This window comes from Filobasidium floriforme, assembly GCF_021052385.1.
Source record: "Filobasidium floriforme strain CBS 6241 chromosome Unknown HD553scaffold_24, whole genome shotgun sequence".
Classification (NCBI taxonomy): domain Eukaryota; kingdom Fungi; phylum Basidiomycota; class Tremellomycetes; order Filobasidiales; family Filobasidiaceae; genus Filobasidium; species Filobasidium floriforme.
The window spans coordinates 426,841-448,640 of NW_025763645.1; the positions used below are offsets into that span (position 1 = coordinate 426,841).

The 21,800-nt window shown below is 52.8% G+C and overlaps 6 protein-coding genes and 1 non-coding gene across 7 annotated transcripts; 5 read left to right on the top strand and 2 right to left on the bottom strand.

Annotated features, from left to right (window-relative positions):
- Window positions 1-737: 737 nt before the first annotated feature.
- On the bottom strand, window positions 738-1,759 carry HD553DRAFT_277026 (recombination protein Rad52; the record flags this gene model as incomplete). Its single annotated transcript, XM_046177981.1, has 5 exons — window positions 738-920; window positions 1,020-1,160; window positions 1,310-1,383; window positions 1,487-1,506; window positions 1,641-1,759. 5 exons carry the CDS (start codon window positions 1,757-1,759, stop codon window positions 738-740), a joined length of 537 nt encoding a protein of 178 aa, XP_046033559.1.
- Window positions 1,760-2,613: 854 nt separating this feature from the next.
- Window positions 2,614-4,587, top strand: HD553DRAFT_318447 (subunit common to RNA polymerase I). Its single transcript, XM_046180874.1, has 7 exons — window positions 2,614-2,761; window positions 2,848-2,881; window positions 3,081-3,194; window positions 3,545-3,660; window positions 3,824-3,936; window positions 4,060-4,082; window positions 4,159-4,587. The coding sequence occupies exons 1-7, from the start codon at window positions 2,724-2,726 to the stop codon at window positions 4,186-4,188; spliced, it is 468 nt and encodes a 155-aa protein (XP_046033560.1). The 5' UTR covers window positions 2,614-2,723; the 3' UTR covers window positions 4,189-4,587.
- Window positions 4,588-4,663: 76 nt separating this feature from the next.
- HD553DRAFT_318452 (WD40-repeat-containing domain protein) lies at window positions 4,664-7,542 on the top strand. Its single transcript, XM_046180875.1, has 8 exons — window positions 4,664-4,803; window positions 4,883-4,977; window positions 5,062-5,170; window positions 5,248-6,300; window positions 6,374-6,554; window positions 6,625-7,129; window positions 7,194-7,307; window positions 7,384-7,542. The coding sequence occupies exons 1-8, from the start codon at window positions 4,767-4,769 to the stop codon at window positions 7,438-7,440; spliced, it is 2,151 nt and encodes a 716-aa protein (XP_046033561.1). The 5' UTR covers window positions 4,664-4,766; the 3' UTR covers window positions 7,441-7,542.
- A 141-nt stretch (window positions 7,543-7,683) lies between these two features.
- On the top strand, window positions 7,684-11,180 carry HD553DRAFT_318454 (nucleolar protein 14). The gene is made up of 7 exons (XM_046180876.1): window positions 7,684-7,978; window positions 8,058-8,531; window positions 8,594-8,659; window positions 8,727-10,040; window positions 10,112-10,501; window positions 10,571-10,941; window positions 11,008-11,180. The coding sequence occupies exons 1-7, from the start codon at window positions 7,694-7,696 to the stop codon at window positions 11,045-11,047; spliced, it is 2,940 nt and encodes a 979-aa protein (XP_046033562.1). The 5' UTR covers window positions 7,684-7,693; the 3' UTR covers window positions 11,048-11,180.
- Window positions 11,181-11,313: 133 nt separating this feature from the next.
- Window positions 11,314-14,087, top strand: HD553DRAFT_300562 (Sas10 C-terminal domain-containing protein). Its single transcript, XM_046178638.1, has 5 exons — window positions 11,314-11,470; window positions 11,544-12,078; window positions 12,146-12,396; window positions 12,473-13,565; window positions 13,642-14,087. The coding sequence occupies exons 1-5, from the start codon at window positions 11,356-11,358 to the stop codon at window positions 13,898-13,900; spliced, it is 2,253 nt and encodes a 750-aa protein (XP_046033563.1). The 5' UTR covers window positions 11,314-11,355; the 3' UTR covers window positions 13,901-14,087.
- A 1,338-nt stretch (window positions 14,088-15,425) lies between these two features.
- HD553DRAFT_t101 lies at window positions 15,426-15,511 on the top strand. Its single transcript has one exon. It is a non-coding gene; the product is annotated as a tRNA-Phe (tRNA).
- A 1,153-nt stretch (window positions 15,512-16,664) lies between these two features.
- On the bottom strand, window positions 16,665-21,277 carry HD553DRAFT_131373 (cation transport protein-domain-containing protein). The gene is made up of 16 exons (XM_046176590.1): window positions 20,869-21,277; window positions 19,259-20,792; window positions 19,089-19,195; window positions 18,763-19,022; window positions 18,688-18,702; window positions 18,539-18,616; window positions 18,418-18,483; window positions 18,292-18,336; window positions 18,095-18,231; window positions 18,010-18,022; window positions 17,806-17,940; window positions 17,666-17,735; window positions 17,474-17,595; window positions 17,330-17,414; window positions 17,152-17,252; window positions 16,665-17,075 (listed from the first exon to the last, which is right to left on the bottom strand). The coding sequence occupies exons 1-16, from the start codon at window positions 21,100-21,102 to the stop codon at window positions 16,715-16,717; spliced, it is 3,363 nt and encodes a 1,120-aa protein (XP_046033564.1). The 5' UTR covers window positions 21,103-21,277; the 3' UTR covers window positions 16,665-16,714.
- Window positions 21,278-21,800: the final 523 nt, after the last annotated feature.

Below are 21,800 nucleotides of genomic sequence, written 5' to 3' on the forward strand. Positions count from 1 at the left end.
CCTTACCTGATTTTGAGGATACACAAATCCACCCGCCGAACGACCTCTTTGCAAGCTCGGTTGCGGCCCGACAACCGTGTTCGTCTCTGCATTGTCCCTCGCTGATGCCATCTCCGTCACATTCCCAGGCGGAGGAGCCCCAAACCCGTCCGTCCTCACATCGTCCACCATCTCATCCTCTGCAGTCTCACCCATGCCAGCCTCTTCTGCCGTCAGGAAGTCCGTGCTGGTCAACCCTACCAACGGATCCTCCATATCCATATTCGCAAACAGCTCGTCGTCCTGCGCGTAATACTCTTCCACCTCGGTCGTCGTCGGTCTCACTATCGACATGCCTGCAGCTGCCAACGCCCTCGCTCTAGCTTGCGCTCCTGCTGCTCTGGCCGCGGGATCCTTGTTGGCCGCCGGAGGTCGGTTTGGTGTGGCGGTTGACGCGGACGTCGAAGTAGATGCTTGCCCTTGCGCCTGGACTGATGGACCGGGTCGTGTAGGCGTACCACCATTCTGATTCTGGTTCAACAACCTCGCCGGCAAGGCGGGTCTCACGAACCCTTGTTCGTCTTTGACCTGGGTAGACGCTCCTTCCTGTCCGCCGTTAGGCATCTGCGAGCTCAGGTCATTCATCGGATGCGGCCTTGAGGGTCCTGCTTGCGCCGAAGCTTGGAAGGCCTCGTCAAATTCGGGGCGTCTCCATAGATCTTCTGGTTTGAGCGGTTTCTACCATCAGGAGTATTACGTCATGATGTCAGTCGGGTTATGAGGATATCTTGAATCTCGAATCCCCCTGGGCGACTTACGGGAACCACCTTGATCTTCTTGATATCCGCCAGATACTTCTTGTCATAGAGACAGTTCCCGAGCACGTTCCCAAACATCCTTAGCGTCCTCTTGATTCCGTCCGTCACCGCTTCTTTTTTCGCCTATCATGGTCGCAAAGCGCGAAGAGAAGACAGAACTCAGTAACCGTAACCGCTATCTTCGGCCCCACATCGCTGGGTAGAACATCCGACCCGACCCACCTTGTCCAAAGCCGACCCTTTTCCCTTCAGATTCTCACCTCCACCGTATCCCGTATCCTCATGAAATGTCCCGTCTCGAAGGGTGATCCGGATGATGGCGGTGATCCCGATATTGAACCTGCCAGGTGATTGTTCGTCGCACTGTGAACGCGTGTCGAGGGATTATCGAAGACAGCAAAGATTAGGTGACCGAGGGAAATAAGTGGATGGGAGGACGGAACATCTCATCTAATCAGCACACCAGATTTCTGTCTCTACGAAGTCCTAGGCGGTTTAGGGGCGATACTTACGAAATCCGTATTCAGGCTGATGATTTGAGATGACCAGCCATTGAAGCCGAATACTTCGTTAGCGAGGTTGATTGCTGCGGTGGGAACGCGGTATTGTGAGCGAGAAGAACGAGTCGAATAGTCAGTCGATGTAACAGGAAGAGCAGAGAGCGGTTGGACTGGAGCTCGTTTGCCTACCTTTCCAACCTTCAATATAGCTGCAAGTTCACGACAATAGAAAATGATTGAGATCAGCTTGATTTCAGCTCATCTTCCATCCGTCCCGTTTCCCTACTGCCACCTTAGATTCCAGCTACCATCCCGGAGCTAGGCATGCACCCTCAAGACTCACCTCAAAGTAGGCCCCCCGCTCGGCCCCTTTCGTTCCATGATATACTCCGGTCCCAACTGTTTTTGCAATCTGCTCTGGAGGGTGGCAATCTGACCGGCCGTATAAGCTGACATTTGCATGAGTTGGGTGTTCTCTCCTTGTTGAGTTTGCGGGTATTGAGTCTGGGTATGGTATTGATTTTGCGTTTGTCCGAACCCCCCACCACCACCGAAGAACGAGGTCGAAGGCGTGGGATCGGCAGGCGCATGATGTTCCCAAGTGTTCAAAGGAGAAGGAGGAGGCATGGCAAAGGCATGCGAAGCGGCCTTGGGAGCTCTCTGCGTGATCGGGGGTTTCCTATCTCCTTGTACTGCGCTTGGGTCCATCCTGGTCGTCGATTGATCCGGAAGAGGTCTCCCGTGAGACCCGTTGTATGCCGCTGAAGGGTGTGGGTTGTACTGAGGAGCCGGGGGAGGAGGTTCGGTGATGATATACTGAGGCGTGAATGGTTCTCTTTTGACGCTCGAATTCTGGGTCGGGTAGAGTTGACGGTGGGTGGAGAGGGCTTGTTGGTGTTCGAAGGAATGGAGGAGGTGGGTGGAGAGTGCCATTGTCTCGATGCGAGATTTAGTTGAGTGGCATGGTCTCTGTTTCGAGGGTGATCAAAGCAAGATGAGAAAGGTGTAGCTATCCGTGTAGTCAGCAGGTGATAGCAAGTAGCGAGTAGCTAGCTTAGGTAGAATCATTTGGTTTGCGACCTTTGGAGGAATGATTCGCCATCAACCGCAACAACTTCGAACCTTCCGGATGCATTTTCTGATTTACTTCCGAAGATGAAATGATATAGCACAACCCATGGCACAGGCCTCGATCATACACGTCAAGAGCGGACATCTCAAATGCTCGCATGTCCCCTCTCGTTTACTAAATATCGGTCTCATCCACCGACCATGGCCATGAACCTTTGAGGTCCTATCGAATCTGATAGCTGATACCATCTTGTAGCATCTGCTTCGTATCGTCAAAGCTCCCTGCCTCTCGTACCAATAGCTCGAATCGCCGCTTTACAACTATCACTCTACAGCCAAGACACACCCGGGAACCATGGCTGACGACGAATACGATGGCGCCGATAACCGAAAGTACGTTTCGCTGCTTTCGATATGGATGGACAACCGCTTTGATCGACTTTGCTCACCGGATTACTTTTACCTCGTGATTCTGACAGTGGGGACTATGAGGATTTTGTAGATGAGCCTGCTGTAAGTCCAAATCTGCGGGTCGAGCGGCAAGACAACGCTAACAGTCTGACTGGCCTTGTTCACCCATGTCGGTCGACCTCGTCCTCCTCTCCGCCTGCTTTTCTCCTCCTACCCTTCACTCTCGCATGAATTCACATCAACAATATCAATCGACCATACTCTCAATCAAACCATATCTCCAACTGGTTGAACCCACCAGGCCGAAGAACTCGCAGAAGAAGAGGGAGACGGGTTCGACGAGCCCGATGCGGTGAACGCCGATGGGGATCAACATATGGGTGGAGTGGATGAGGATGCCGAGGGTGAACAGGGGGTGAGTCTGTCTTTCTCTTTCTTATCTTGAGGTGCGGGTTGGGTCGTGGTGAGGTTGCTACCGGAGTGTGGGGAATGAGGTTTGGATGAGACTAAGAGAGAGCAAAGTCTTACAGGGGTAATGAGATCCCGAATGAGCTGGTCGATGCGAAGCAAGGGGGCAATAGATAGTCCTTTCTAGAGATAGGCAGCTTCGTCACAGGCATACTCGTAACCTGTGCTTCTTCCCACTCCCACTTCGTCCGCCTTATCCACGACTGAGCCTACACACAACTCGACTTGATAGATTATCTGACACCCTTTCTCTTAACCGTGCCTATTGTGCTCACACCTACACATTATATCATACAGGCAGCAAGCGTCCGAACCGGCAAGGAGAGCATGGCGAATGCCGACCGGGTGACCACGCCCTACCTGACCAAGTATGAACGGGCGAGGATCTTGGGTACTCGGGCTTTGCAGATCAGGTACGTCTTGCGTGGTAACACGATTGATATGAAAGGGTGTCTTGTTTCTATATCATTCTGTCGAGCTGACCCAAATATCTCTCAACATTTCATCTCGCTTGCTCCGTTCTGCGTCGATTTCCATTTACGACATACTCTGGATGGTTGCTGTCATCGTCGCTAGTATGAACGCCCCCGTACTCGTGCAGCTGGAAGGAGAGACGGACCCATTGGAGATTGCCAAGAAGGAACTGCGGTTCAAGAAGATCCCGCTCGTGATCAGGCGTTATCTTCCAGGTGAGTGCCGGGAAGTTGGCACCCGCTCCGCCTTTGTACACCTGCTCTGGGCATAGAGGCGCTCCGAGGGGGAATGTAATTGAGAAGAGGATGCTGACGCCGTGTTGCTGTTGGCTCGCGCAGACAACTCGTACGAGGAATGGAAGGTAAGACGATCTCCATCGCCACTAGCAGCTCTTTGGAAATTTGCTAACGACTTTGACATACCTATCGTATCTGCAGGTCTCGGAGCTCATTATCAACGGGGACTAGACTCGCCGGCCTCTTTTCATCCTTTTCTTTACGACCCATCAGCAATATCACATACGCCATACATCATCTTTCGGTTTTACTCTTTCTGTTCCGTCCTGTCCTGGGTCTACCATGTTGTCATCTACATCTATGCGAGCGAGCGATCCGGCGTTCTTGCTTCGTTTCGAACAAAAAAAAAACATTTAACAGAGGTTTCTCGCTCGCAAACCGCTTTGTGTCACTATCGCCGTCGACGGTTGCACACCTAGCTAGATCATCAACCCTTGATGAGGTTGATACGCTGATTATGAAGAGGTGAAAGCTCTGGTTGAATGAGTGAGATTCGATTGCACCTGTTAAAGCCGGCGGGATGGAACGCTCGGGTCGATCGGAACCGAGCATTCCACGCGATCTCCCTTTAGCCTGGGCTTGTGTGATCACCGGGCTTAGCGGTTCAGAATCGAGCGATCCTCATTCGCCATGCCATGGTCGATCAGGTTGATATCCCTCGACTACCTCTCATATGCAAATACCATCCCGTCCAAGCAGTGTAGTGATAGTTGAGTGTAATCAGTTCTCCCAGCCTTTCATGCGGAATCATGCAACATGACAGCATGGAAGAGCGGCAACGTAAAGGTAAGCTGTCGCACGGAGGTCGAGTACTGGGCTTATGGCAAGGTTATGGGCTGACGATGTTATACCGCCAATCCCGTAGATCTCGTTCTGGATCTCCTGAAGACGTTACCTCGGCATTATCAGTCGGAGATCCATGCTGCGTTATCAGAAGGGTTGAGGCGGGATGTCATAGGTGTGAGTCTCGTAACCCTGAGCTGATTCAACAGTCACTTTACATTGCTTACGTTTTGGCTTGTTAATGGTGATCGCTGAGAATAGTCGATACCACGAGAGCTGGCCTTGCATATCTTTGGGTTTCTGGATATCCCGTCTCTGTTAAAATGTAGTCTGGTGAACAAGACATGGCAGTCGATCGCCAACGATCAAGGTGGGCCCCGGTCGGACCTCATCGTCATCATCATTTGGGCTTCCGCTGACAACAAACTTGATCTCGTTGTACCCTAGTGCTATGGCATCATCTATGTGAGGACGAAGGAATTGCCGCCAATCCCTTGACATCATGGCGGGACATCTTTGCCGAACGAGAAAAGGTCCTCCGGGCGGAAGAAGAAGACGCCGAGAGACAGAACAGGGGCAAGAACAGGGACGATTCGTGGGATGACGAGATCGACCTGGACGATGATGCTCAGGATTTCATGCCGATTTCCCCGCCCACTAGAGTGTTTGCGGGCGGGAGCGTCGTCGTTGAGAGGGGACGGACCGCTACGGATGGGACGATCGCCTTGCCAGCTGTGGACCCGGGGCATCGAAGACGACCTAGTTTCCGGACGGGGAGACAGCAGAGCGGGTTACCAATATTCCTCTTACCGGCCGATAATGTCATATCGGCTCATAATACGGCGTCAGCATCGGCCTTTCCGGCTTCTCAACGACCTTCAACGACATTCCCTATCCTCTCGCATTTGCCGGCTCCTTTCCCCCGTCCACAGGTCAACTATAAGCACCTCTACCTCGTCAACCAGATCATCCGGGAACGATTCATCAAGGGCGACCAACGCCCACGCATCCTAGACGCGGCCGTTTCGCTCAAGAAAGGCGGTCTGGACGGACATCGAGAGGGCGTCTATTGTCTCCAGGTGGTCAACCGGGAACTGTCCATCCCGATCAGCAACAAACAACCCGCTAGTCCTCGTCGATCCGTGGATGGGGCTACTCAGGCCGTCTCGATCGAAGGTAGAGAATGGGTATTTTCCGGATCGCGGGATCGGACCATCCGACTGTGGGACCTGAATACGGCGAGAGTCATCAAGATTTATCAATCCACTCAACCTGATCAGGGACATACGGGGTCCGTACTCACCTTGCACGCCAGGGCCCACGAAGGAGAAGGTGGTAAGGGAAAGGGTATGAGGATGATCTCGGGCGGTTCGGATGGCAAACTCGTCATCTGGGACGTGCTTACCGGGGCGATCGAGGGCGAGATCAAGGCGCACGAGGATAGGCAGAGCGTCTTGTCGGTCAGATTCGATGAGAAACGGATCGTCAGCTGTTCAAAAGGTGAGCGTGCTACATTGCCAATTTTCGTTCATCGGAAATCGTTCTGATGACAATTCTGCGACCGCTCGTATAGATCGCTCGATCCGGACTTATGATGCCAAGACCTTGGAACCGCTACTTATCATTGGGGGTCCTTCGCCGAACGTAGGGGTACAAGCAGAGAATCATCTGTTACAAGCCGACATTCCGGGACCGGAAGACCTGGAGGGTCATCGGGCGGCTGTGAATGCTATCGCCTTGGTTAGAGACTTGATGTGAGTCATGCGATTCCGCGCAATTCTTCTCTGAGTAATGTTCGGACTGACGCTTTGGAGAAACCTGTAGAATCTCGGCTTCGGGAGATCGGACGCTACGAGTCTGGTCGGCAGAAACGGGCGAAGAGTTGACGCAGATCAACGCGCATAACCGTGGGATCGCCAGTCTCGATGTGGACCTGGAGACGGGAACGGCTGTGACAGGGAGTTCAGATTGGGGTATCCGGTTACATCAGCTCTCCGAGTGGGGTTTCGACTTTTCTTCTCGCCGTCTATCCAACTCGGAGGGTCAAGAAGATCGGGCGTCATTCGTCAGAGGGAAGAAGACCATCGAGCCGGAACACCCGAACGGTCTGGAATTCGTCACGGCGAAACAGTGTTGTCGGGACGGGATGCATCATTCGAGGATGGCAAGTATAGGTCAGGGCACGGAAGACGGGGTGAACGAGGATGCGGGGATGGGAGCTGGGTCGAGGTGCTATGTGTGTTCTCATAGGGGGCACAAGGAGCTGGTCAGGTCGCTCTGGCTGGGGGAGAACGTGGTTCTGAGCGGGAGTTACGATCATACTATCAAGGTGAGCTTCGATGTGCCGGTACGTGACCGGCAGGAAGGCTTACGCGCTGCATTTTTCACTACAGATCTGGGATCGCAACACGGGTGTATTACTAAACGATCTTCCCAACTTGCATGCGGGCCGAGTGTTCAGCGTCGTGGGAGACCGGACAAAGGCCGTGAGCACGGGTCTGGATCAGGTAAGTAGAACCCCAGGTTATTAGTACACGTTCAATTGGCGGATGGCTAATTCTTTTCACTTTGTTGAATTCGCAGCGAATCATCATTTGGGACTTTGGGTATGGACTGGATACCAGTTTTGTAGAAATGTAACTGTCGTGGCCGCTTTCTCTTGCCTTTCATGTCTGACCATGTATCGAACACCCTCCGTATCGAACGAACCATGTCTGCAGCCATCATCGATCCTTTCACGTGACCTTTGTTATCATCACGTGACCGATGCAACTCGCGATCTTTCGGTCGAGAGCGATGGTCCTGTCTCTGACTTTATTTCTAAACTTGTCATGGTAAATGTCTTGTTGTGCGAGCGCTGCATACAGGATATTCCTGACCAAACACCGCAATCATGGCTCCATCCCAATTGTCGCAGTTGAAATCTGCGCTATCCACAGCCGGGCTCTCACGGACAAATTCGGGGAAGAAGGGGGGCGGCAACAAGTCTCAGGGCAAAGCAGGCTTGACCAACAAGGACAGGGAGAAGAAACAACGCAAGCTCGATGATATCAAGCAGAGTTTGAACAAATTTGATGTGAGGGAGACCAAGGTTAAGAATCATGTAGTAGGGAGAGGTCAGGATGTCAAGGGCACTTCCGGTACGCCGAGTCAGAGCCGGCAGAAGGGACTCGAGATGGTGAGCTTTGCCATTATTGCTGCTGTTTCTTGGTACAACGTCTAGACATCGCTGAGCCGACATGATTTTCGACTTGTAGCGAAGGGAGACCCTGCTTCCCGAGCTCCAACTTCGCCGTTCCGGCCACACCGGTACCTTTGTCGATCGTCGATTCGGAGAATCCAACCCGAACATTACTCCTGAAGAACGAGCTCTCGAGCGTTTCACTCGCGCCAGAGAGGCCGAACGAGGTTCATCAGGGGGACGGGCTGGCCGGAAAGCCGTCTTCAACCTCAACGATGACGAATCGGGTGGACTTGGGTTCGGGGACGATGATGCTGATATGCATCTCGGTTCCTCGAAAGCCGGATTCACCTTGACGCATGGGGGACGATCGATTGACGAGCTCAAGGGTGACGATTTTGTTGCCCAGGGCTTGGGAGATGAAGATGAAGACCTCGAGGATGATTTCGGAATCAACAGGACGGTCGAGGGAGAGGAAGGTGCTGTCGAGCGGGATTTGACGAGGAGGAACAATTTCGGAGGGTTTGGGGATGATGCCGGTGATGACGATGTGAGTAGGCGCTTTCCGGAAGCTGCGTTGAATTTGTGACTGATCCTGAGTCTTGCTTTCAGCCCGATCGAAAACGAACAAAGAACGAGATCATGTCCGAGGTTATCGCTAAGAGCAAGAGCTACAAGGTAAACCTATATTGCTTAGCACGAGATTGTGCGCCGTTTTGCTGACCTGCACCTTTCCCACCTGCAGCTCGAGAGGCAACAACAGAAAGAGCTCGACGAGGATATTCGAATGGAATTGGACGAAGGTCTAGACGACTTACGAGAGCTCTTGAACGAGTCTATTCCGACCGACCTGAAACGAGGTAAAGCCAACCTCGACTTTTACAAGGCTCCTGCAGCCGCACCAGCGGTGGAAGACGATGATGACGCAGAGTCGAAGACGGACAAGAAGAAACCAGAAACTGATGGGGATTACGACCAGTTCGTACGATCTCTCGCCTTTGACCGCCGAGCCAAGCCCAAGGACCGAACCAAGACGGAGGAAGAGGTTGCCAAGGAAGAGGCAGAAAAGCTGCAAGAGGCTGAAGCGGCTAGACTGAAGCGAATGAGAGGGATCGTGGATGAAGACGAGGACGAGGAGGAAGGTGGTAGGAAACGACGGAGACAGAAGGGCGGCAGGGCTCCTGAGGCGGATGATCTGGATGATGATTACGCCGATGGGTACGAAGATGATGCGCAGGAGTTTGGGTTGGGTGCTGGGTTGGGCGGCCGACAGGCAGTCGAGGATGGTGACGAGGAGATGAGTGGCGAGGATGAAGATGAGGAGGGCGAGAGTGATGAGGACGACGATGTGGATGACGACGATCTTGAGGAAGGGGACGAGGATATGGAGGACGATCTAGCATCCGATCTAGAACTCGACGATGATGCCAAGGTGAAGACACCGATAACAGGCTCGAAAGGGTCCAAGCAGGAACGGACGAAAAAGGCACGATCAATAACAAGCGAAAAGGTCATCCCCTTCACCTTCAAGTGTCCCGAGAGCTACGATGACTTTGAAGCTATCATTGACGGACTCGAGGACAACGACGTCGAGACGGTTGTCAAGCGTATTCGAACACTCTATCACCCAAGTTTGGGAGAGGGAAACAAAGAGCGGCTCCAGGAGCTTTTGGGTATCCTCATGGAGCACATCATCAATCGTGGATCCGAGTCCAATGACTTCTCCTTGACCAGCCTGCTCATGTCTCACATCAACGGCCTCGTCAACCTGAACGTCCTCTCGGCCGCTGAGCATTTCAAGGAGAAGTTGGCCGAGATGCATGCGATCTTACTGGACAAGCTCGAAAACGCTCGTTCAGATCCCTCAACCTCGATCTTTCCCGAGGCCGGCGATCTGGCCATCTTGAGGATGGTAGGGACGATCTGGTCGACAAGCGATTTCTCCCATCCCGTCTCGGTCCCTGCGGCACTGTATATGGGTCAATGTCTTTCACAGGCACCGGTTAGGGATACGGGTGATTTCGCAAAGGGACTGTTCATATCGGCCATATTCCTGCAGGTCAGTCCGAGACATCGATGACTGATTTCCATGTCTTGACGCTGAACATGATTGCCTCGTGCAATCTACAGTACGAGACCTACTCGCAGCGAATCGTACCGGAAGCGCTCAATTTCTTGGCGACCACAATCCTCGCCCTTGCCCCAGCATCTTTCGACCTAGACCCCGTACCAGGCAACTTCCCTCTCCGAAACGACGTACGGCAACTGGGTGTCTTTATCAAACCTAAGCTCGCCAGCAAACTTTCCGTCCGATTGGCCGATCTGCCTAGCTTGATGGATTGCGACAAGTTTGGAGTCGAGTACGAGCAGGACAAGGTGGATCTCCTCGGATTGGCTCTGAGGCTGGTCGGCAGGTTTGCGGAGATGCAGAAGGATCTGGTGGCTTTCATCGAGGTGTTTGAGCCGTTTTACCAGATCATGTTTGGCTTGTCTGCCACGAACGCGCCGGCGAGCATCAAGGTGGGTCGTGCGACCGAATTATGGAGCGTGGGCGAGTTCTTCAGCTGACAAAACTCTTTGTCCGTGCAGGCCATTTGCGTCGAGGAGAATGAAAAGCTGGGCAAACTACTGGGGATCGCTGGCAAGATGCGAAGACCGCTCGAGATGCAGACCCACAAGGCCATCCCGATCCCGCAATACGCACCCAAATTCGACGTCGAGTACAGCCGTGGGAAACGTGTCGACCCGGATGCCGAACGGAACGAGGCCGCCAAGCTCAAGGCCATGTACAAGAAGGAACGCAAGGGAGCCATCAGGGAGTTGCGAAAAGATGCCAAATTTTTGGCGGTCGAGCGGAACAAGGAGCAGAAGCAGAAGGATGCGGATTACGAGAAGCGGATGCGGAGCGTCGTGGGGTCCATCACGACGACGGAACGAGCCGAGGAAAAGGCGGCAGAGAGGTGAGCCTGGACATGCTATATTCCTTCTTTGCAGCTCGATCAGTTGGCTAACTTTCCTCGTTCTAGGGAGAAATCGCGGGACAAGCGACGTGGTGGACGCAACTAGATGTGAGGCTTCCGTTCTTATTTTCCGGCTATCTGTTCGGTCGGCTCTTTGTATCATGTTATACCGTCAGACTGTACAATATACATGTACGGACGACCCTCTGCATATGCCCGCAATATCATGCACAAGTGTCATCACGAAATAACGACTTGGGTCACGTGACACGTCTCCTCCTGGCAAAAGTTGGGTTGGCGGCGTTGAGCGAAGAAGCGATTTCGCAAGAGTTATCTTATATGCCTATCGAGATCTCGCATCTGACTACCATCCAGGTGATATAGATTGTTCACCATAGCTTGTACCGGTTAAAGATGGCCAAATCCAAGGGAGCCCGTTCTGGCAGCAGCAAGAGTCGTAACGGTGCTGCTAGCATCAACGCCATCAAAACGTTCAAGGACACGCTCCAGGAGGGATCTGTCGATGAGTGTGAGTACGAGATCGAGGTTGCATAGTCCCATCCTGCTTGTCGACTCATAACACGTTTGGCGAACTATTGTAGTCATGCATCAAAGGGACAAGATCGTGCTCGGTGACAATCATGATGAGCCGGGTCAACCGGCTGAACAGGACGACGACGACATCCTGGCCGAACGGGGGCAAGAAGTTTTCAGTCTGAACCTTCCCAAACGCGACGCCGAGCAGGATTACGACGAGGCTTACGATGATGAAGAACTCGACGACGTGGTGCCCGTCAAGAAGGGTAGAAAGGCCAAAGTCAAGCCGGACGTCTCGAACAAGGGGCGGTATGGCAAGTCGGATTCCGAAGACGATGAAGATGATGAAGCAGCCAGTTCGGATGATCCGGATGCCGAGTCCTGGGGGAGGTCATACTATTCACGCCCTTCCACTCGGAGAGGGAGGGAGATGGAAGAGGAGAATAGTGATGAGGAAAAGGAAGAGGAGCGGATGTTGGAGGAAAAGGAGGTCAAGCGGTTACAACGCAAGATGAGGAGCGTGATCGAGGGTGATGAGGATTGGGGTTTCGATGAGCTCGAAGCCGGTCCTTCGGTTGATGTTGAAAAGACCGACAATCGGTGAGTGCCGCTCGGATATCTATCGACATGTCCCACAGCTCGAGCTGACCTGTACATGTGTACTTAGGACCAACAAAAACACCCTCCCCGCACCCGAAGCTTCCCTTCCAGCCGAGACGCCGGTCCCGCAACTCCTCACCCATCTGACTTACAAAGAACCCGTCAAACTCGCCCTCGCGCGCGATTTCCCTCTGATCGTCAAGAGACTGGAAAAGACTGAAAGGGGAATTAGGAAGATGACGGAAGCTGAGAAGCAAGCAGAGAAGGACAAGGGACCTAATGGGCCTCTGCATCAGGGCTTGGCTTGGTTGCATTACCGTGAGTGGTCGTCATGCTCCAATACGCTGAATGAAGATCCAATCGTCTGACTTGTGCCTGCAACTGTGACATCTAGAGGTCTTGCTGTCTTATGCGACCACTCTGGCGTTCTACCTGCATCTGGCCTCCCTTCCTTCCAATAAACGACCCGATTTCACCACCCACCCTATTCTCCCTCGTCTATTACAGCTGAAAGAGGCCGTCAGCGCTATGGAGGATGCCGACTTTGCCGCGGCGAGCGACGACGAGGGCGACACCATCGAGCTTTACGATGGAGAAGAGAAGACCGATGACGGCGAGGAGGACGAGGATGAAGAGGATAGTGATGACGACATGACCAGTGAAGAAAAGGCCGAGATGAAGAAGGCTTTGATGAAGATGTTTGGCGGGAAAGGGGACGACGTGGATTGGGAGGATGCTGAGGATGTCTGGGAAGGAGGCGATCTGGAGGATGGCGAGCTCGAAGGATTGCAGGCCGAGGCGGAGGAGCTGTTATCAGCCGACGAGTCGGGCGATTCGGAGGAGGGAGATGAAGATCTCGATGATGACGACCCCGATGATGACGACCTCGATCTGGATGAGGATCTCGAATTGGACGAGGACGAGGAGTTGGATGACCTTGAGGATGAAGAAGAGGACATCGAGCCTGTGGCGACAAAAACGTCGAAGTCAAAGAAGGACGGGAAGAAGAGTGGCAAACCGGCGTTGCTGGAAGAACCCGAGTTTGTGCCCGCTTCCAAGAGCAAACGGTCATCTAGTCAAAAGTCCATCTTTGACGACGAGGACATGGGCGATCTTACCGAGCTGTCCGCCTCGGAGCAGGCGGAGCGATCGGCAAAGAAGCGGTCCTTGCGATTCCACACGTCCAAGATCGCTGCCACTTCGGCTCGACGAGCTGCGGCCAGGGAGGCCAGGTTGCAAGGAGACGAGGATGTGCCATATAAAAACCGACAGGCTGCGCGAGACGCGGCTTTGCAGAGGAACAGCGCGAGGGGGACAGGAGGCGAGGATCTCGATGGCGAGGATTGGTCGGAAAAGGACAAGAAGCGGGCTCGGGAAGCGATGGACCAAGACGATGGAGATGATTATTACGAGACTGTCAAGCGTCGACGTACGGACGAGAAGGAGGCCAAACAGCAGGCACACGACGACGCTAGGGAAGAGCAGAGGTGGGTCCAGTTTCGTGTTCTCATTCTGCGTGTTTTTGCACAATTAGCTGACCTGCTCGACGTGTTCGACCTGTAGACGCGCACTTACAGAGCCGGAAACGGCCGACGGCCCTCGTTCGCTCACTCGTGCGATCGAGAAGAACCGTGGTCTCACCCCGCGACGAGCCAAAGCGAACCGAAACCCTCGTGTCAAGAAGAGGGAGAACTACGAAAAGGCCAAGAGAAAGGTCAAGTCGATGCGTGCCGTCTACTCTGGAGGTCAGGGCGCGCTGGGTGGGGCGTATCAGGGAGAAAAGACGGGTATCTCGACGACGTCCAAGTCGAGACGTTTCTAGGCCGTGTCGTGGGGAGGAAAGTGTACGAGTACGTCGGATGTTCTACAGTACTTGTAGTAGTCGTCTTTTCGACGAGATTATCATATATCGATGTGCTTGGGGCGACCGAGGCGGCTCTGTGATGATTTCTCTGGCATCGTAGCCAGTGGCAATGGGGCCGATCGTGATCGTCTCGCGCGTTTCAGCCGATTCGGCCAGCATCAAAGGCCGCGCGACGCTGTTTCATGATTGGGTGTCTTTTGAGCATAGCCACTCTGCTGTTAAAGAACTGCCTTCCCCCCCCCCCCCCCCCTCTTCACTGTCCGTCTGTGTCCAAGTGACGTAGGCCAGGTTTTGGGCTAGCCAGTGGCACGATATGTTGACCTATAATGATAGCCCAGCACAACAGCAAACGGAGGTCGGCGCCTGACCCATGGGAGGCGTTCGCTAGACGACACATCACTGATATACCCTTTCTTTCCTTGTCCTAGCACTTTGGTCATATACGTCGCTTGGCATCTCGGTTGCACCGAAGCGATTTCTGATCATGCTCCTTGAACAGCTCCGCCGGAGTTGGTACGACTCGAGTCCGACGTACGCGCGCGTCGTTATAACACCTACATTGTCTTGACGAAGGAGTTCCTCCTAGCAGCATGGAAAGTTTCTTAGAGTACGCAGTGCTTTACTGCGAGTCGTGGCTCTCCAGATATTGGAAGGTACAACGCGCCCCCCTCGGATATGTATTGGAAGATGAATTCGTGAGGGTTCAATTCCCTGGAGCGGTCGAGCGGAAATCTCAGATGTCCCCCACGGTTGCACCAGACACGGCGATTTAGCTGGATGGTCTCTGTGGTTTGGTATGGCTGACAAGGATGCAACCAATAACCGAACAGATGACGGAGTTGGGTGACTGGCTCGGTAGCCTTGTCCAGCCCCCAAGCCTGGGGTCCTTGGAGGGTGATCAAGTCGCCACGGCGACCGGCGACTCTGCAGGCGTACTGTTGAGGTCGAAGACGTCCGCTTTTCTCGGGGTTTCGCGATGCCCTGGCGAGTGCAGCGAATCCATACCCTTCATTTGCGTGGTCTTGATGTACGACAAAGGGAACGATGCAGTGACATGTGCCTATCGCCAGTAGCATTGTTCGCGGCACTCGAGAGGAATCATTGTATTGCAGGACCAGGATCACTGTCAAATTTGTATATAGGTGAGTTCCACAGGACATAGATGCCATCTTTGACGCGTCTCGCAATCGTGTAATCAGTCTAGTTACACGTTTTGTCTTGTCTCCGCCTTGCTGGCGGGTCTTGCCACGAGGATTCTCTTCCCCCCCTCAGGATTGGTGGTGCCTTCCGATCAGAGATTTGCTATCACCCAATTAATCTGACTCTGCCTCTGCACCTGGGTGGTCGCTTTTACAGCTGTTCCTGCACTACAGCTGACGTGAGTTGACGTAGCCAGAGGGAGTCTCAGTTTTTTTTTACCCTTTTGTTAGCAGGACCTGAGTGATACGCATCTATTACAGCATTGCTATGCTCATCTAACCATGTCACCTTAGCTCAGTTGGGAGAGCGCACGACTGAAGTGTTTACTTCGCTTTCGTGCGGTCGCTTGTTCGATCCAGGCAGGTGACAGTTCTTTTTGCCTTTTTTTTGCGCTTTCGGTTATCAAGTTAGGCCTGCAGAGAATCTTATCAGATGCGCGCAGACGTCCTGGTGTGCAATATACCCGGCTATAGCTTAGGCTGCTTCGTACGACACTCCAGGCGTGATTGAGTTGCATTTATCCGTTCTAACGCGCCATTGAAGGCTCTGCGCTTGTAGACCGGGCCTCTTTCCCCACGCATCTTTGCCATGTGCGCAGCAACATGATGAATTCTCTTCTTTGCCGCCAGATGGGTGCATCTCAAGGGACAGTCATATACGCGATAGGGAACGTCGAGACTGATGTTGCGCATTTGCGGGCCCGATGTTCGTCGACATGAGGGTTCGCGCACGGTGTTGCGACACTCTCATGTGCCTATCGTCACGGCCGTTTGGAAATTCCCCTCGCGCACGGCCGTTTCGTTCAGCGATTTTAGTATCTATGGATGCGAAGCTGACGACGATGGGACTGAACATCACCGCGAGCGCAGAACATGAGGAGGTTTACCGTCTTGCCAAGAAGTCAGGGACATCTTGAACGATCTCCAGGCAAGATACTTGTTGCACTTGGCAATCGATCAGACAGGGGATGGACGTCACTACAACATGATTCTCGAAAGTCTGAACGTAGTAATTCTTGAATCGGAGCAGAGTGTGGATCAGCAGAAAGTAGGCGAAGTCCTGTCGGTGTGGGACGCAACGATGGCCTGGCTGGAGGGAGAGCAGGAATCAGCAAGCACGATGACGCGCCCGTCGAGCGTCATAACTGTAGTCTTGGGAAGTGCAGCCGTGGGTGTCGCCGCAGGAATTTTCTTCTGAGGATCTCTCTTGTAAAAGCTATTCACCTCCAGCCATGTATCATTGTTCTACAGATATTCCCATTTCAGTACCACTCAAATTCAGTATCACTCAGATTGATACTGCAGTTTAGCCGTCATACCCCTTTCTAGCGCCAAAACGTGTTTCAGGTCGAGCGGGGACGAGTCTCACGCTTCGCCTCGCTCTTTTATCTCATTTGGACCTCCACTTGAACAGGAAATACCCAAACCCGTCAAGAAAGAGAAATTGCTAAAGACGGTGTACGGTTCCCCATAGAGAAAAGCAGCACGCTTATGCGCAATGGGGTATATTGGGTGACCTATTCGTGTACAACGGATGTAATGACTGCACTTCTACATGATTGCGATGTGAGTATTATATGTTAGGGCTGGGTGTACTGCCCATTTCCTCGGTATCCCTCCTGGTGGGAGCGCGACTCAGCCCAGACTCCTGTACAGTGCTTAGACTTCGCGGAAGTCCGCCGGTCTCGAACGTAAGCCGGCCCAATGAAAACGCTCGTGCCCTTTCTGGCGACCGGTCTGGACGGCTTTCAGGTTGACTACCATTAGACCGTACTGAAGTACGCCGTGCCACCTTGGGAGAATGTGGTTCTGGTAGAGCAACATTCTCGCCTCCGCTGGCTGACCTGTGATGAGCGGACTGCTCTCCAGAAAGATTGGATTCTCGACGTAGATTGGATGTCATTGAAATGCCTGTTGCAGGGTTTGATGCCATACTAAATGGTGAAAATACGGGGGAGACACCATATCTTAGCTTTGTGATCACGGATGAATCGACGTTCCAAGACTCACCTTCCCCGCCGAGTGGGACGTCTCTCCAGCCGGTCAGTCTCGTCTTCGTAAATGTTCTCCGTTTGTGTAAAGTCTTTCGGAAGCATAATAGCTCGATCAATCTGAAGGTAAAAGTCTCGTTTAGCTAACTCCATCGAACCTCATCCCATTCTCAAGAATGGTAACCCTCGCGACTTACAGCTACAGGTAGTCCTCGATGTCTGCCTCGAATCATGACCGCTATGATGACTAGCTTAGAAAGGACCGAGAACGAGCCGGCAAGGCTGTGGGACGCGAAAGTCAGGTTACATTCCCTCTTGGGTGCCCGAGCTATGAAACGTACGAGAAGTTGTCGAATCCAACCCCCAGACTCAGCCCGACAGTTCCATAGGCCGATACAATCTCGAAAACCACGTTGAAAATGTTGAACCAGTTCGCGTTGTCCGGATTGTTCAGATTGCCACGCTGCAGAAGAGAGAGTAGCCGCTCAGTTAACCTGACTATCTTCAACAGAGTGTTCATTTGTGTGACCCACCTCGATGATGCAAATTAGCCATAAGGCGAAGGCTAGCCACCAGATGTCGAAAGCTAATTGACGTCGGGCACTAAGCACGTATCACGTCAGTCAAAAGCACATAGTTATACCGTACGGTCACGAAGGACGATGCCACTTACTGCCATCCAAGATACTTGGCCACAGCTTGGTGGCCCTGATACTGGGGTTCATCCCCTTCTTCTTCTTCGTTCCAAAGACCCAGAGACCTCTCTTCGTATACGTTGGTCGCACGGATACTCATGGCGATGGGGTATCTGGAGCATGGTGTGACGCGTGAACAGGTTGTACACCACCGCATCGATCAGGACAGCAGTGTGGCTTACACTGAAATATATTCTGCATGAGCCGATCAGAAAACAGCGATAAGTAACGGTCTCGTGAACACTAACAGTTTAGCACTAGACTTACGCATGATAACATACAGTACCTTCACAGCGGGTGCAAGGCTGTTCAGAGGGACAATACCAAAACCGGCTGCACGGACAGCTGTCGACTGGAAGATACCAGCTACCACGCGAATACCAGCGGGTAGATCTTCGATATCACTGTCGATTAAAGTTGGTGAGATCACAGGTAGACTGCTGGCGTTAATGCATAATACTCACGGTGTCCCAATATCCAATACCATGAACGAGACGAAATCTGTCGAGCTGCCAGAAGAAGGTACATGCAAGCAGATTAGTAAGATGAATACGACATCGTCGAAAAGCGCTCGTTTGCCGCAAGCTCACGTCAACGTCACCATGACCAGGAATAGAAACCAAGTCTGCGTGGAAGGGAAGAGATAAACGAAGCATCTGCTCACAAGTCTGTCAGCGCTGAGTTGGCTTGGTCTCGCAGATACGTGCTTACCGTCTGGGATGGTCCAGCAGAAACTTGAGAGTTTCATATGTCCGAGATGTCTTGGGTACCAGTTTGGAAATCACCCAACTACGGCAGGAAGAACGATAGTACATGAGCCTGCCTATACATCTTGGGTTCGGGAATAGGCGGTTACTGACATGGTGAAGCGCAAACTATGAAATTTCGTTCTCGGTTAGCGCTAGTCCATAACCTGGCTCGCGCGGTGTACTTACAAGATAGGGAAAGCAGTGTTGCCGGCAAAAATTAAGAACACCATGACGAAGATCATAGGATACGCCTTTTGATAGGGGATCATCGACAGATCGTTCAACGACATTCCAGTGTTGCTGAAAGCCGACCACATCTGGAAAGCGCTGAACCAGAGAGGCGGAACGTATCGGTATTGAACATCGCTTCGCAAAGTGTAATCCCAGCCGGCTCGAATATACGGCCCGACGATGATGAACCCTATCAGCGGACATAGGATGTAGTACTGAAAAGGTAGAAATTGCGTCAGCGATGTCATGATCAAGGTTTCCTGAAAGATCAAACAACTCACGGCCAACACGAGCCAGAACAAGATCCGCAACGAGCGATACTCGACTCCGCCCAATTCATCGTGTTCTTCTTTCGTCAAGTCATGAAAGTGACTGTTCCTGCCGACGACTATGCATAATACAGTGAACAGCTTGTTAGTTAAATCCAAGTTTTGTTACCGGCAGGACGTACTGGCATCGAAAGAAATATAGTCGACCGGCCTGACTTCGCTAACTCCATCCGCTGTCTGGGTCATAGTCCCAGCTTGTGTTATTGTCCGGTGCATGGTGAGGTTGCGTTTCAACTTCTCTCCAGTATCAGGAAAGACCTTGACGAAAAGTGCCTTCCCCAAGGCCAGCGGGGTGGGAAAACCACCGAAGTTTTGATTCTTAGCGGCTTGATTCACCGTGAACGTGCGAGGCATGTATCCCGTATTCATGGTCGGCGCCAGAGGTATCGACCGCGAGCCCGCAACGGATCTCCGACCTGTCATGGTTCGGTCCAAGCCATATCCACCAGCACCAGCACCAGCACCGTTTCCGATTAACCCCGGGTTTCCCGCACTCCTGATGGTCCCGGTTCGAGGCATATATCCGTGTCCAGGAGTATGCGTGTACATCCCTGCAGTATCTCGCCCACTGGCATATGCGGTTCGTGGAGGATCGTCAATCCCATCGAAAGCGATCGTTTTGGTACGAGGGAATTTATCCTCGGGCGGAAGCTGAGGATGGACGTGTATCGGAGGCTCTGACTCTCGCCGCGGGAGATCGGGTTCGGGAGACCGAGTCCGGGTTCTCTCCACATCCGGCAGACGTGCGTTCATACTCCTGGGACTCTCGGTGAGCGGCGGCATATCGTTGTCATGATCTGCTGGTGCGGAGTTCGTAAGAGGATTGTCAAGGATCCCTGGCCCCGAACTCGTTGTCGGTGTTGGAGCGAAAGACCCGAAAGCAGCGGTAGATCCAGGGGCTGAGGAAGACTGATACCATCCCATAGGGTTGATCAACCCAAGTCCCCCTCCTTCGACCCGCTTGATCATATCGGCGTTTATACGGGGCTTGTGCTGGGTCTCCTGCTTGCCCCAATGCCAGCCCCAATTGGTAGGCTGGCGCTCCATATTAGGCCTTTGCGTTGCGGGCTTCTCGACTGGGATATCTCCGTTGGGGTTCTTGTCGGTAGCGTAAGTCGGGTTGGCCGTGAAGATGCCTCCTTGAGAGATGTCCTTCTTCCAGGTATCACGAGTCTCCATATGAGACGAATCCTCAGAGGGAGCGACCTCCCCGTCCTTCATGGGAGAATCGCTTCGTTTCTTCTTATCCCGACCGGTCTTTCGCTTGAACCGCTCAATCCAGGAAGTCTGCTGGATGTTCGGTCGACCTTGTCCAGTAAAGTTCTGCGACATGCTCCGCAACTTCCTCAAGGGCGACCTGAGACCACCAGCTTCCGCCTCTCTCGCCGCCTTTCGTCTAGCTTCGATGATATGGTCGAACTCTTTCTGGAAAAAGTATTTCCTGACCGAGATCATGATCAAGCTGACAAAGATCGGGCTGCCGATGAACATGTTCATGAAGACGATGGCCTGTTGAAATCCACTTAGGGTGCTCAGATTGAGAGTCGAGAGACCGGTAACCGTCATACTGGAGACGCAGACGAAGAGGGCGTCGATATAGGCATGTTCGAACTGGGTATTGCAGGCGTGGAAGATGCCTGCCGAGATTAAAGGGAGCTGTTAAAGTCGCGGGAGTGAAATTGACCTTTAGCCACGTGATACCCATATACCGACGGTTTCCTCCTGAACTTACGAATGTGAAGGTCAAGAGATGAATTCGATAGAAGTTGAGTGAACCAGTGATCGCTTTCCACCATCTCTGATACCATGGAAGTTTCATGGTCTCGTCTCTTCCATTTATCCTGTCCACATCGGAAAAGGACAATGTCTGCTGGTCTTCGGACCTTCTCCAGCGGGGTGACCTTAAACCGGATTCGGTGGTGGCGGGTTCTGCCGGGTGGCTCGTCTGGTTATTGAACGCCTCCATCTCGAGCGATAGATGGCCTGATTACGTTGATTAGATGCCAGTCCCCAATAGCCGGGACAGCGTTTCAGCTGGGGCAGGCCAGGTATAAGAGTAAATCTGGTATCGATAGGTGTTGTATTTCGTTTGGTATATGCGACGCCGGGTCAGCACAGGAGCAAAGTTTCGATGTTGACGAGCATTGTATCCTGAGCAAAAATGTCCGCAGTCGTGTCCTGGTACCGGCAGTGCCGTTCCACCTCAATGATAAGCACTGAAACGCTGAAGAACGTGGATCCGCCAAGCCTCTGATTGGGCTGATCAGCCACGGTTATCTGTAAGATCCGGACATCACGGGCAACGGTTTGGGGTTGTTCATGGTTCAGATGACGACCGGAGAATACGATATAGGTGTAGGCGACGCACGTGTACTCTCGATCGCTCCCCCTGTCCGGCAGCTTTGGCTGCGACGATCTCTCTCGCAAGATCAAAGGGTCGATGGTTCCTTTGGGATCCTGCGATGTTGTATGACGACACTGAAAGAAAGCTGATATCGGTTGGGACAAATGGAAGATCGATCAAGAAGATCAAGACATCCTTTGGGAATTCCTTCTCTCCACCCCTCGCCTCTCGCTCGCGTATTTGCGCCCGCTCATCCTCATACGGAGGCAGACGGCTTAGCTTCCGATCAGGCAACAAAAATAGCGCCAAATTCTCGAAGC